Source organism: Penicillium rubens (genome assembly GCF_028828025.1).
Source record: "Penicillium rubens strain IBT 27055 chromosome Unknown utg000003l_segment0_segment0, whole genome shotgun sequence".
In the NCBI taxonomy this organism is placed as follows: domain Eukaryota; kingdom Fungi; phylum Ascomycota; class Eurotiomycetes; order Eurotiales; family Aspergillaceae; genus Penicillium; species Penicillium rubens.
The window spans coordinates 6,839,388-6,853,403 of record NW_026890601.1 but is presented as its reverse complement, the minus strand read 5'-3'; the positions used below and the strand labels follow the sequence as shown (position 1 = coordinate 6,853,403).

Below are 14,016 nucleotides of genomic sequence, written 5' to 3'. Positions count from 1 at the left end.
GCGGGGAGACATGATTATACATCATGTGTTTACACCACATGGAACTGCACCATGTTATCGGAAACATTAATCAAGGACTGAAGGAGAAAAAAAGGTGCTTCTTTTTGATTGGGTCATGTATTCGTTAGTGCAGCGGCCATACTTCTCAGGTATGTTTTCATTTCACAGTATGCCGTGAAGCCGGTCCTGAAAGTTCAAATATAACCGCGACAACACGGCGAGTCGAACGGCGATTGACACGTGACATCCACATCCACAGTATAACATCGCAATGATATACAACATACATAAAAAGCTCGTACCCTAGAACTATAACTGAGCTTGCGTGATGAAAAAAAAATTGGTAGCTTCTCTTTGATTATGCGTGTCATCCTTAGTGCAGGGGCCATGCTAATCTTCTCTGTATATTTTCAGTTGACCATATGCCCCGAAGGGCGAAAGACACACCCTTAAAGTTCAATATAACCCCACTTTTGGGCAGAAACTTACCGCCTCCCCATTTGGGCTTGATGACTTAGTGGTTGGTAACATCAGACCGCCTACTTAATTTGGTCTAATTTTCGTTATTTAGTTCGCGTCACGCGACGCGCATCGATCGATTTACGGCCAGACTGCTCTTCTTCCAAGTTGGCCCGTAACACGTACAATGCCACAATGGCCGACAACGTTCTTAATTCCAGTGCCGAGATTGGCGCTCAAGCTATCAACGTTCGCGCCGAATTGAAAACATGGGAGAAAGCCTTCGCGTCGGCCAATGGGGGCCGCAAAGCCGGACGCGATGATATCAAACAAAACGCGGATATCGGTAGGTCAAGATTTCGGGCCGCATGATACTTGGAAGGATATAAAGTACTAATTCAAAATGTTGTTCAATGCACTAGCGGCTAAATACAAGGAGTACAGTCGTCTCAAGGCCCTTGAAGCATCCCTAAGCCGACGCGAGAACAGCCGACAAGAGCCGTATGACAGTCACTCGAAGAAGCGGAAACATGCATCTCCCCCTGATCAGGATAGTGCATATCTTCAAGTCACACCCCGTAAATCATCTAGAGGACTCTTTGCGACTCCATCCAACAATCGCACCAAACACCACCCTGCACAACTTGATCCGTATGACTCGCCGTCAACTCTTCGGAGACTATTTAGTCCCAGTACACATCGGCAAGGGCTCCCAGCACCGTCACCACTCAAGGCCGCAATTGGGCCTACGCCTCAGCGTGATGGAAAGGCATTGGGCCTGTTCGACATGCTTTCTGAATCTGGTGGGAGTGGTGGAACACCATCCGCTACGAGGCAGAGTAATAACCTAGCTGCCACGTTTCGAACACCCTCGAAACGAAGACCTGTGGACACGATCCCTGAGGTCCCGGAAGTAGAGGCTCAGCAGGAGACGCCCAGGCTTGCACGAACCCCTGCGTCTGAGACCAAACAGTTCTATCTCGCAAATCTATTCGCGACACCGACCACGATGCGTTATGCCGCTATGGTGGAAGCGGACGATAATCCAGATGAACAGACGACGAATTCGCTAAATCCGGCGCCTGAAATCTCAGCCCAAGAAGCGCAGTCTGGGACACCATCTTTCCTCCGTCGCTCCAACTCTGGTCGATATCCTCCACCTAGCGAAAAGCATGATGGTCCTGGACTCAGTCCTATTGTTTCACGCAAGCCGCAAAGGTTTGCCAGCAAGGGGCTAACGCATTTGGTCCAAGGACTGCGGGACATGGAAGAGGATCGTATGGAAGAAGACTGGGAGATCATGCGCGAGATGGAGGAGGAGGCAGAGGCGGAAGAAGCGGCCAAGGTCCAGGTCGAGGATAGTCAAGGACCGGACGTGAACCGGAAATACAAGAAGAAGGGACAGAAGCGAACGACGCGAAGAGTGATCATGAGACCAGTTATTCATCAGCCGAAGCCCAAACCAAAGGCCCCTCCTGCGATGAATGAGGACCCGAAACATGAGGATGATGTTACAGCAGTTCCGGGAACGCAACAGCAACCTGCTGCTAATGACGGCTGGGACGATGTCCCGAGTGACATTGAGCGGGCAGATGAGGCCGCTTCCCTTCATACCATGTCAGAGCCTGAGCTTGATACCGAGGCCGAGTTTGAGCCGGACTCGGATGATGATCCCGAATTTGGAGAACAGCCAAAGCCTGTTGCAAGACCGAAGACTTTCTCGGAGAGAATAAAGGAAGCTGTTTCATCCTCTGCTGCGAAACAACAGGAACAAGAACCTATGGGCAAACCTCCGAAGAAGCCTTCCGAGACTGCCGAAGCAAAGAAACCTCGTGCCCGGAAGGTCAATCCCCAAGCTCATGCGAACTATCGCTCATTAAGCATCAACAGAGGAGGTTCCTCACGGGGTAGAGGGCGTTTCCGCCGAAAGTAAGAACCGGGCAGCCCTGCTTGGTTTTCATGAAGTGACGATTGCATCCATACATTTTTATTTAGCATACATAGCATCTTCCATTTCAGATACATTATCATAGCATATCAACACTCTCGATCTCTCCATCCTACCTGTCCAGACCCGAGGACTGTCTCGTAACCACTGAAATTGGTCCTGAAACTGTACACATAGTACCTGTTCAATTAGCAGATCCTACCAACGAAAAATGTCGATGGCGTTGAACAAGTATAAATCCAGCTCTCAAGTTTGAAGGCGCCTGCAGCGAACCCCAGAGCATTTTCAGCAATTCCGCTACTGGAGCCATATCTGCCTGAGGAGAGAGTGAGGGAGAGAAAGTGAATGCCCTTGATCAACTCTCTCTCTCAAGTCAGATGCTAACCACATGATTTTACCTAGGTAGTTATCTGCCTTGCTTGGATTCCAAGCTGTTTGATATTTCTGCCCCAGGCAATGAAACTGGCGGCTCCTTCCTACTTCATTGTTGCCCAGGCGCGGTTGCCATTTTCGTAAACTTCTTAAACTCATCAAAGCTAGACTCTTACCTCTTCTTTTCCTCTACACTCATTCTAGACTCTATTCCTGCTGTTTCTTCCGTCAGTTCCTTTCTTAAGAGAAATCAATGTGGAAATGGCCATGCTCTGGTAAGACGAAGAAGATGGCAGGATCGTACACCTGTCACTTTCCCCTCCAGGTTGGTTTCTCCATTGTCTTTCTCGTCCACAGCATCAACCAACTGCCTGGTGAATCTTTCGGGTGTTTGGTACTGACTATTGGTCATAGCCTGCGTCAGCCTTGGCAATGCGCCCCGCAATACTATATATATATACATATATATATAGATATATAAACGCCCTTATCCTCGTGAGATCGCTCCTCCTGGAAAGACCTTTGCTTTGTGATGAATTGGCGCTGACTAGATCGATTTAGTTGCGTTTTGCCGCTGCCTACGGGAGGCCAGACCCGATTTATCAATATTCTACCGTGACGCAGCTTTTGTGTTTCTCAGGGAGCCGGTTGCCTCTGGAACGCCTGCTACATCTATATATAGGATCTAAGCACAGAGGGAGAAGAGTCCCCTCCTCATGCAGATCACTCCATAAAGGCTAAAATCCTGCCAGGCCAATGGCGCTTCACAGTGAAGACCAACACCAGAGACAAAGTCTACGGATTCAAAGCGTGCTGGGTTGTGTGTGGCGATTTCCAGGACAAAATGACGGAGAAACGTACGCTCCTGTCGTCGCTGAGTGCATGATCAAAACCGTCTTCACACTGATCGCGGCGTATGGCCTAAGATGATAGAGCCAGGTCAGTGGTGGACCCATTTGAAGATCGAAGACCGGGCTGGCTAATTCTCTGAAAGTGGCCAAAGGTGGTCTTGCAGAAAGTCCTCCAATGGGAGAAAGCCCAGGAGAACCCATGACACTCACTGCTGGCTGGAGTTCGAGGACTGTCGACTATAGCCAGGCTGAGTGGCAAATCCTCCGCAATTCAGAAGATTATCTACATCGGCCAAGTACATCAGTGGTTCAATTTGGGTTCAAGGGCAGTTCGAACAGGCTGTCCAAGTCCTCAGGAGCGGTCTTCAGGACGGATGGGGTGAACATTCGCTTCGCCGACTTTAACTCGGTTGGAACAGGGTATAGCAAGACACAGACGTTGCTATGGTATCGCGCAGTGTCCCGTTGCCCTTAAAGCGGTGGTAGGGTTGAAGGTTGCCATCCGGCAGCGCCTGATGCGAAGAGGCCGATCGTCTTTTACTCGGCGGGAATGGCGGAACAAAAGCCCACAGTGCCGAAAGCTTCGTTGGACGCTTTGCCCTTTGATATATACAAACTGGTTTGAGCTGCGACTTCAAGCCATGTCTCGACTCTTGCCACACATACAAGCGGACAGCTTTGACATCGAATTTTTACCCGGCGCCATGTCATCCCAGGATGGAGGCGGCATTGCGTTCACACACAACATCAAAGAGCATGAGGTTCCCCGAATGGGATCCTCGATCGGAATTGAAGGAGACAAAAACGCGCGCCAGCTCCTAGAACGCTCGCATTGGTCGGTCGTATGAGAGGCTGTTTGTTTATCCTCATATACGTCCAAGAGCTCCCAAAGGACGTGTATACAGGAGTACGTCAATCCCGCGAAGCTGTATCCTAATACTTTTACTGGTTACATTCGTCCTCGACTGTCTAATGCATCTGAGACTTCGGCAGGATGATGTATTGACTCGTGACTCCTCAGCCTGGGTAAGTTTAAATTTGCTCGACTGCTCGTCAGTTGTATGCCTCGGCCATCCTCACACTGATACAACTCAAGGGCCGCGAGTTCCTATACCCAATGGCGTTGATGATAAAGCCTCGATGGCTACCTTCAAAACTATAACAGATCGACCGGGGGATTAACGAGGGCTTTGGGAATTACTGATCCACTTGCTTCGTTAGCCACATCGGCATTTTGGCCAGTCAAAGCAACCTTTGGCGCAAGATCGCACAACCTCTGCGGGATATGCAGAAGATGCGTTGTTAAGAAGGCTTCATCAGCACATAGAAGAATGCTATCTTCCTGAAGCAGTTCCAGTCCCCTAGCACGACAAGCAGAACTGACCTTGCCATTAAACACGGTAAGGTGCACGAGGCCGCTTTTTTCGCTTATGCCGTTGCTTCACGCGGAGGTGGCTACCATAGTAAGCAAGTCAACAGAAGGGCTTTGCTGAAGCACCAATTCTCCGGAATCCAAAGAAACAAATGCGTGGGAACAGTGGTAATCCCAGCCCATATCCTCGTCGTGCTATTATGCGCTAACAGACCATAATAGCCAAGCCGGGGGACCAATGTCGCCTACGTCGAGTGGTAGCTAAGACACGAGTCCACGAAGCGATGGAGCATTTCATCAATCGGGCAACTGCGACAGTGAAATTGACTCCACCTAGCCCTGCTGAAACCGACCCGATGTTATGATCTCAAATCCCAAAAGGTCTCGAATAAACTCCTCGGAGCCAAAACACGGTTGGGGATTGGATTAAAGCACATGGAGATAACAAATCCAGCAGCGGTGGCAGGTACCACCCCGAAACCATGAAGACTTCCGGTGACAATCCTACCCATCGAGCCAGCCTTGCTTTTTGATGCCAAACGAGAGCTGAACCACGATAGTGTGCTTTGCCACATCGGCCCGGAATTCCAAAGCAACCGATCTGATTGGAAAGAAATGGCACTCCTACGACTTCTATGTCCACCACTGGCCAGGTCTCTCATCGCACCTCGCCTTACAGTGTACACAGAATGGTCAGATCCACTCACAGCGCCCCCAGAAGCTCAGATAAGGTCGATGAACCAGCAGCTGAGTCTATCCTCGAGACTCCTGCTCTGTGACCCATCGGAACTTCGATGGCGGTGACATCTCAATGAGATTCTTCGCACCGGCACCTGGCATCCTAGATGAGAAGCTAAAGCAACTATTCTCCCTCGAACTGGCATTTCTCTAGCGTGACAAGTACCAGCAGTACCTAATCCTGTACTAAAACGGCGGGTTTACGCTCCCTAAAGTATGTTTAACTTTCCAACAAGGCCCCGGCCCCGGCGGCCCCCGGCTTGGACGAGGCTTTCGAAGAAGCGACCTGAGAAGAACATGGCTGACAATTTAGGGCTGTGTTCCCAAATTTAGATCCCAGCCGTCAAGCCAGAACCTTGGGGTAGCAGAGGGGCCGCCAACGCCAGAAGTTCTCGAAGCAGAATCCAAGCCAGGAGTTCCCTTCAATGCGAACGTAGATGGCTTTTTTTGTGGGAAGATGGGAGGAGATGGCTCAACCACTAGTGCCTTTGTTGGGATCAAGAGGTCATAGAGAAGAGTGCATGAGCCTGCCCATCTCCACTCCCGCCTGCTTGCCTGCTCGCCTCGAGGTAATTCCTACACCACAAAGCCAGGATGACCGAGCGGCAGCGCCAAGCCAACTTCACCAAGCCGGCAGCGAGGAAAAAACACTCCGCAAATTCGTAGGCGCCTATAAAAGCATCATAGAAAACCTGGACCGCATAGAGCCAGACATCGACGATTTAAAGCGGCTACACGAACGTATGTCTACGTACCGCCAGCTCCAACCTCGAGAGGCCGCCCTGACGGACAAAACTGAAGCCGTTGCTGCTACCACACGCATTACAATCTCTGAGGAGCTCAGCGACCTGCCCGACATTCAAGACCGAGCTATCAAACTCTGGGAATAGCTACCTACCTAGTTACTCTATATAGATATATCAAGGAAGAAGATTGGTGGAACCAGACTTAATTTAACCGTGAGAGGACTGGACTAGCGTGTTTGTCTAACTAAATTGGGGCTAGTCTTTTTCTTTTCTGCCCTTTTTTTGGGACCTCACTGTTGGCCCTGTCACGTGACCTCGCAGCGACCCGGGGGGCCTATGTTCTAATATTGCTTCGCTTCGCTCTGCAATTATCGCTACCGGCTGTCTTTCTAGGCACTGCTTCCTCGTTTCGCAGAACAATCACGAGATGCTCATCACAGTGGGCAGGTTCAACGACATATACATGCACTGGCTGTGGAAGCAAGCGTGCTATTGGCCTGCATAAAGGCAGCTTTCTCTCCATAGCCTGATATACTAGTTTGACCGGGCGCGCGACCACGGCGTGCGGATCTACAGTACTTTAGACTTCGAACTTGAGCACAGCGAACAAGAGATTGGAAAGAGGAGAATAAAAATGCAACCACGACTCCAAATCTTATAATCTATAAATCATAACATGCGATTACCAGAGATTGATTATTTCCCTATACAATCATTAAAGCTGTAGATGTAACACCTGTATGCCAAGCGGATATCTAGTATGGATTATATCGCTGTTGAGCTTGTTGCAGCCGCCTGGAGCGATCAATATTCTCCTGAGACCTGGACCTGTATGGTCTTCGGAACCTCTGTGGTCTACCGCGAGTGTGCACAGGAGTAGATCTACGACCCAAGTCATCAGAGTCCCTATAGCTTCCGTGGGATGTACTCCGCGGAGTATTCGAGTACTGCACATGACGGTCCCAGTCCTCCAAAGAATTATAAGGACTCCTCAACCACGCCTGTAACTCATGGAGGAACAGACACGCATTCTCGCGTCCGATGAAATCACGCAACAGATCCTCCGCCTGCCCAGCACTGCCTTTGAGATCAACCGTGCGCAAGATAGCAATGACATATTCCAGCAGAAACTCGGCATTGTTTGCCCTGCGATTCTCCAGCCGTTGGGGCCCAGGGCGCGAGACCTGGTGAGATGTCCGCTCTACGTCCTCCGGTTCCGGATTCAGGAAAGAGAAGACTCGTAGTTCACGGCGGATCCACTTCCGAGCGCGCGAGACGAGCCCCTCGTCACGAGCAAAGAGTTCCGGTGTCAGTTCTCGGTACTGAGACAACCGATTGGATCCGACTCGCATCGAGTATGTTTGGTTGCGATAGACATTGCGCCGGCGCTCGAGCGGGTCGTCTGGCTGTGGTGGCGGCAAGGGTGGAGGACGTCGCCCTCGTGGGCCGTAACGATTACCGGGGCGCAATCGAGCAGAGGCTGGAGCTGCGGGAATTGCTGCGCTCGGGGGCGGGAGCTTGTATAGCTTCGGGCCTTGTGTGGCGTTGAGATCATATTGCACCGCTGTCAACTCGATTTTACCTATTGTCTTGTCAGCCAGATCTAGTCAGAAGTATGTGTCTAGTGAATACTGACATAGTGGACATTTCGGTTGCTGCTCAATCCAACTGACAAGGCAGAGGAAGTCGAAGTTCGTATGGTGGCATGGCTGTGCCACACACGGCTCGGCGATAGTGTCTAAGCAAATAACACAAGGATTTGCTGCCTCTTTCTCCTCATCAGCTACCTCTTTAAGAGTCCGCTGGAGGATTTCCTGTCGCAATTCGACATCATCCATACAGGCGACATGCCAGGGGTGGGTTGCAGGAGTTTAGTTCCCAGTCAGTCACATTTGTCACGTTTATCGCGTTCGGGCGGCAAAACCAATTTCTCGGGAGAGCTGTCACCCTGCTTTGCGACTTCCAACTCTCTTTCTTTCCCAGTCATGCGCTAGCAACATATCTCTCTTTTACCTGATAGAATGCGGTCTGCTAAGGCAGTCGTTTCAGAAAAACTTGCACGCCTCGGTTCTCCCAATATGTCTTACAGCGCAGGCGGGATTCGCCCGCATACCATCACCTCACTACGGCGCTGGTCTGTAGTGAACAAGGAGTTGCCAGGTTGGATCTCATTGCTGTCTATTCCTCTGCCATGATTCTGACCACTTTTTTTCCGTTTTCAGCTGTTTCTTCAATCCGCGCAATTCACGTCTACGATTTCGACAACACCTGTGAGCATATTCAACCTACGATGGTCCGACACTCACTAACCTCCGCGCTTCCAGTATTCCTAAGTCCCCTACCAAACCCACAATTATGGCATGGCTCCTCAATCGGCTTCCTTCAAACGAACGACTGTTTCGCAACTGGAGGATGGTGGCATGACCCCAACATTCTCTCCGCCACAGGGAAAGGCATGGAGATAGAAGAGCCTCGCAAATGGGAAGGCTGGTGGAATGAGCAAATTGTGTGCCTTCTATCGCATATTACATATTCCGGGAGTTTCAGCTGACTTCTTTCAAAGCTTGGTCTAGTTAGGAATAGCATGGAGCAGAAAGATGCACTCACGGTGTTGCTGACCGGTCGAAGTGAGGCCGGCTTTGCAGAGATTATCAAGCGCATGGCCGCTAGTCAAAATCTTGAGTTTGACCTTATTGGTCTCAAGCCCGAAGTTGGTCCGAACGGCCAACGGTTTGCGTCCACAATGAACTTCAAACAGAACTTCCTTGAGGACCTTGTTTTCACTTACGAGCAGGCTGCGGAAATTCGCGTCTACGAGGATCGTGTGAGACAGTAAGTCCCTTGGAAACCGAGTTGCTAAATTTTGAGCATATCAAGGTATTGACCTTCTGCTAGTGTGAAAGGGTTCCGAGACTTCTTCGAGAATGTGAACAGAGACCTTCAAAGTGGACCCTCTACTGCACGGATGCCCATCCTTGCTGAAGTCATCCAGGTAACTGAGGGCTGCACATACCTTGACCCCGTAACTGAGACTGCCGAGGTGCAGCGCATGGTCAATGCCCATAACCTCGCACTGCGAAACCCTGCCTTGAACTTAACCAAGAGCCACTGTGGACGGATGTACATCAAGCGCGTCGTCTTCTACACTGGATACCTGGTTTCTCCGCAGGTTTCAAACGACATGATGCAGAATTTGCTAGCTCCGATGCTTCCCGCAGGGCTTGCTGAATCAAATGACCTGAAGTACATGGCTAACAGCATCCTAATCACCCCACGCCCAGCACCCCGTTCAGTCCTGGACAAGGTTGGAGGCCTGGGCAAGAAACTAAAGTGGCAGGTTACCGGAACTGGAACCCTGGACAACAAGATATGGGCAGCCCGTGTGGCGCCTATCCCAGCGACGGAAGCATATTACACTGAGAACCCACTGCCAATTGTAGTACTGGCTGTGCGCAAAGGTGCTCGTCTGATCGATGCAGGGCAGATCCAAAACTGGCATCCCATTCCGGCTGACAGGGCCATGACCTTTGACACTGTGGTCGGCGAGAAAGTTGTCCTGCGAGTTGAAGACAGCGGAGAACACCGCCAAGGAGAGCGACCCTTGAACAGGAGTCAAAAGAGACGCTTCCAGCAGGAGGATGAGAATATCGTCTGGCCACCCGGCTCAAACGCCGATGCCCCATCTCCTGGCCGCGGCAACTACCAATCCTCTCAGCGCGGTGGCGGTGAAGGACGTCGTCAATATGATGATAGTCCACGGGGAAGGGGAGCTCATCGTGGTCGTGGCCGAGGTAGCGGACGCGGACGCGGTAACAACAACCGAGGCCGTGGCCGAGGTCGTGGTCGAGGTGAATACTATCAGTACAGGTCGCTGGATGACCATAGCAATGGATACGATGGGCAGTATGACGGCAAGAATGGCCACAATGGTGGAGGCTCGGGCAGAGGGGGTTACTCCATGGATTATTGATATTCAACCTGTATTCTGGATCACCGAAGCACGGATTCTCAAGGCTTACCTATGGGCTGGCCTCCAGCATCTGTAACTTTACGAGATTTTATTATGTCCAAGTTCAGCTTGCATCAATGGATTGGCGCACGGAGCCTCACCTTTTTTATCCACGCTTATTGGTCGTATAGGACCATCTAACGAACATCTTGTAGTGGATATTCACGCTCTACTCAGAATTTAGCCCAGTGTTGCAATCAGGAGTCATCTGGAAATGAACTCTAACCACGCTACATATTATGTCCGGCACATAGATATATATGCATAGCTCTAACCAGATTTTTTATGCGAATGACGTACGGAAGTGCAAAGTGTGCTGATCCCAGGAGCACTGATGTAGCTATAGTTGGTAATGTTTGCTTTGCATTCATTGTCACCTTACATATCAGGCCTTCATTTCAAGCCAGTACATAAAGAGACTTGCTTCCATGGAAAATTGACCCTCTCTCCTTCATCTCCTCTCTACGGATCTCATGAAACATTCTTTCCCTTTCTTGCTCTATGCATTCACTCCCCACATATGTCGATGTGTCAGTGTGACAGAGTTCCTCAGTGGACGAGGACAGCAACGAGCGCGCCATTCAACTTGCGGGACACATTGATGAGAACAAGTCTTCGGCCCACTTTCTTGCAGTCAGCCTTGCCATTGATAACACCTTGCAATGTCCAAAACCATGGTAAATGAGCAACCGAGCAGCTTCTGAGCCATGTTTAGGGGTGGATAGAGGACTGACTTGAGACTACTGCAGAGGCTTGATACATATACCATCTCAGATAAATGCCACGGACGACTCACATCCAACCCGGCATATTTCAGGATGGATCTGAAGAGCTGAAAATGACGACCTCAATCTTTCGTCTATAAATTTATGGATTTCGTTGCCCGCAAATACCCATCGTCAATCCTGGCGAGTAACGCTAGAGAAGCTGATCCAGATCTGCCTGGATGACATGAATGAGGACGATAACCCCCGAGGCCGGCAGATGCATTGACGAAGGCATTGCCGAATATGGAACTTCGAACAGATGAAGCATTGAAGTGATTGAACGGCTGGAAACTGGTTGGAAATGACGATTTGGAAAGCTGCATTTTTCTCTATGAGTTTCACCATGGGAACCGGACGGTTTAATGACCACTGAGGATGTTTCTGATGCTCAGCTTGCGGTGGGTTGAGAAGATTCTTGACATCTTCAACGAGATGATCTCTCAGAGGCTTTGCATGCTCACATAAACCGGGAAGTGGAAACTCGGCTCCCTCTACATCCATGAACCAACAAGGGAACTTGGATGTTCTACTCTGACGCATGAATACATCATGGCTCTGCCAAGCATTGATCACTCGTCATCTCACCCTGGCGTCTACCTGAGCTGCTTCGCACAAATCAGTGATCAACGGCTTCAGGGGCCAGCTGATCATCTGATCTCTACCACTAATCAGGACTATGGGGTTTCCAGTGGACTGTACGCTGGATCAAGTGTGAAGAGTGTTTCTGGGCGCTGTATCGACCATGCTAAAGGGACACGACCAGAAGTAGTCCAAAAGTTCGTTTGGTTCTGGCCCAAGTCCAAGTTCCCAAAGTCCTCTAGAACCCAGCAAGCAGCTAGTGAAGAGCGAGGTATTGTTGTCGCTCGATAGGGTCGGCCTAAATCCCATACCTGCCTCCCGATGGGACTAAGAAGAGTTCTTTTGTGAAGACTGTCAGCTATGAATTCGAGCAAGTCGACAGGAACTACCGATGCTCGATATCAACATGGAATCGACCCAGCTTCACGCTCGTCCTTCTTCGGAGTTGATGAAAATTGTCCGTACTGTGTCCGCCAGCCGAGAAGCACTACTGGGCGACGGAGCTCGAAGTCTGTTGCATAGTATGGGTCGTTCGCAAGATCCGTCACATGATTGAGGCTGCGCCAGACAACTTGACGCTAGTGACATACCGACGATTAACCTCGCTACCTCTCTGTCATCTGCGTCCCCGGATCGACCTTTTGTCTGCGTTTGTATCATTTGACACCTTCCGTGGGCCAGACAACGCAGCATGCATTCGGATCGAGGTGCACTTGGTTGGATACAACCTATATGATTAAGGAAGCTCCTCCCACTACTCTCGCTCCTGTCTTTTCTGTCTATCTCAACAAACCTTCCAGTACCAGTGAATCTGACAGAGAGCTATAGCTAGTTAAAGCGGTAAGTGACCTCTGATATCTTAACAACCTTCTTGCCTATCATCAAGAGGCTAACCCTAAGACTTTAGAAATGGCTCCATACGTACACAATGCAGCTTAAAGAGAGGCGTGTGCACCTGGAGACGAGTGAATTATCCACTTAGAGTGATACAAACAACCACCAGGCATATCTCACAACGATGTCTTCCTCCAATATCACCCAGAAGAGCAATCCCTATGAACGTCCAAGGCTTGAAAAATCGTGCCAATGAGCTACTGTCTAAACTGAGACCCTTCGAGCGGAAGCTATCCAACGTTCACATCCGAAATCCCCATCCTTACGTTGATGGTTCTGGTCAATCTGTAGTATCATGTCGAGTTATAAGCTTAGCTCCCAGGCAACTGGAGCGAGATCACAGACGCATCATATTCGGTCCCCATAGCATCCACGCTATCGCATGACACTGCCGCCGGACATTCTACCCGACAATCTTCACCCAGCGGAGCTATGGCTCCTTGGTCTTAAGATGATCTAGCACAACAACATGCGTGCTAAGGTTCATGAGATGGTGCAGTGAGGGTGGAATGATTTCGATGGATCGCAGAGAATAAACGCCGAAAAACAAGTTGAGGAGGAGATGTCACGATCTGGCTCTGATCTGGTATAACATGCTAGATCACATGTCAGATCTGTTATGATTAGTATGCTCTTTGTTTACCTCGCTAACCGAGAAGAGTCGGGGTTTGCACCGCTTGCATTATCTCGGTTTGATTAAGCTCTCAGTGAGCTCGCCAGATCTTGCTTTCTTTCTTTCTTTCTTTCTTTCTTTCTTTCTTCCCCGTCTTTAGTATCTTGAATTGAAGCACTCTCTTGCTTTGGCTTGTAGATCTGGCTCGTCACAGGAGAAGCTGCCTGGGCATGAGGGAGAGAGGTTTACCTTGATACATTAACAGGCAAAGAATCAGACCAAGCCTCTGTACCTGTGTACATGATGGTAGGGAGATAAGAGTAGCCAGGTTCTTAGCATTCGAAATCAAGTCAAAATATCTCTAAAAGCCATTGATTGTCCTGGATATCATATAGGCACATAGCTATCTACCTAGATGTAGTTATACTCGGTAACATGCACAAGCTGAACGGATTTTTGATCTTAGAAAGTTATGTACGGAAGAGAGCGAGTAATGAAGACTTGGCTTTGGTATCATTTTTGACATTTGTGTCATAAGGACTAACTAGTATTTGCAGTTATGCGTGAAGCAAAAGAGGAACAAAGCATGGGAATAAACAAGAGGCTATGGTATACATGACTCGATCAAACAAACACCATGTGCTGAACATAAAACAGAATTCCACTCA

The 14,016-nt window shown here is 49.7% G+C and overlaps 7 protein-coding genes across 7 annotated transcripts; 6 read left to right on the top strand and 1 right to left on the bottom strand.

The window, feature by feature from the left end:
• Nucleotides 1–654: 654 nt before the first annotated feature.
• On the top strand, nucleotides 655–2,392 carry sld2 (the record flags this gene model as incomplete). The annotated part of the gene is made up of 2 exons (XM_002562921.2): nucleotides 655–805; nucleotides 882–2,392. 2 exons carry the CDS (start codon nucleotides 655–657, stop codon nucleotides 2,390–2,392), a joined length of 1,662 nt encoding a protein of 553 aa, XP_002562967.2.
• Nucleotides 2,393–4,271: 1,879 nt separating this feature from the next.
• On the top strand, nucleotides 4,272–4,478 carry N7525_008857 (uncharacterized protein; the record flags this gene model as incomplete). The annotated part of the gene is made up of 1 exon (XM_061214521.1): nucleotides 4,272–4,478. One exon carries the CDS (start codon nucleotides 4,272–4,274, stop codon nucleotides 4,476–4,478), a length of 207 nt encoding a protein of 68 aa, XP_061068952.1.
• A 1,729-nt stretch (nucleotides 4,479–6,207) lies between these two features.
• Nucleotides 6,208–6,630, top strand: N7525_008856 (uncharacterized protein; the record flags this gene model as incomplete). The annotated part of the gene is made up of 1 exon (XM_061214520.1): nucleotides 6,208–6,630. One exon carries the CDS (start codon nucleotides 6,208–6,210, stop codon nucleotides 6,628–6,630), a length of 423 nt encoding a protein of 140 aa, XP_061068951.1.
• Nucleotides 6,631–7,241: 611 nt separating this feature from the next.
• On the bottom strand, nucleotides 7,242–8,324 carry N7525_008855 (RING finger domain protein; the record flags this gene model as incomplete). Its single annotated transcript, XM_002562919.1, has 2 exons — nucleotides 7,242–8,068; nucleotides 8,123–8,324. 2 exons carry the CDS (start codon nucleotides 8,322–8,324, stop codon nucleotides 7,242–7,244), a joined length of 1,029 nt encoding a protein of 342 aa, XP_002562965.1.
• A 240-nt stretch (nucleotides 8,325–8,564) lies between these two features.
• Nucleotides 8,565–10,456, top strand: N7525_008854 (rRNA 2'-O-methyltransferase fibrillarin-like protein; the record flags this gene model as incomplete). The annotated part of the gene is made up of 4 exons (XM_061214519.1): nucleotides 8,565–8,646; nucleotides 8,709–8,992; nucleotides 9,050–9,318; nucleotides 9,382–10,456. The coding sequence occupies 4 exons, from the start codon at nucleotides 8,565–8,567 to the stop codon at nucleotides 10,454–10,456; spliced, it is 1,710 nt and encodes a 569-aa protein (XP_061068950.1).
• Nucleotides 10,457–11,811: 1,355 nt separating this feature from the next.
• Nucleotides 11,812–12,132, top strand: N7525_008853 (uncharacterized protein; the record flags this gene model as incomplete). Its single annotated transcript, XM_061214518.1, has 1 exon — nucleotides 11,812–12,132. One exon carries the CDS (start codon nucleotides 11,812–11,814, stop codon nucleotides 12,130–12,132), a length of 321 nt encoding a protein of 106 aa, XP_061068949.1.
• A 115-nt stretch (nucleotides 12,133–12,247) lies between these two features.
• Nucleotides 12,248–12,581, top strand: N7525_008852 (uncharacterized protein; the record flags this gene model as incomplete). Its single annotated transcript, XM_061214517.1, is given in 2 exon segments — nucleotides 12,248–12,350; nucleotides 12,364–12,581. The coding sequence occupies 2 exon segments, from the start codon at nucleotides 12,248–12,250 to the stop codon at nucleotides 12,579–12,581; spliced, it is 321 nt and encodes a 106-aa protein (XP_061068948.1).
• Between the last annotated feature and the right edge of the window lie 1,435 nt (nucleotides 12,582–14,016).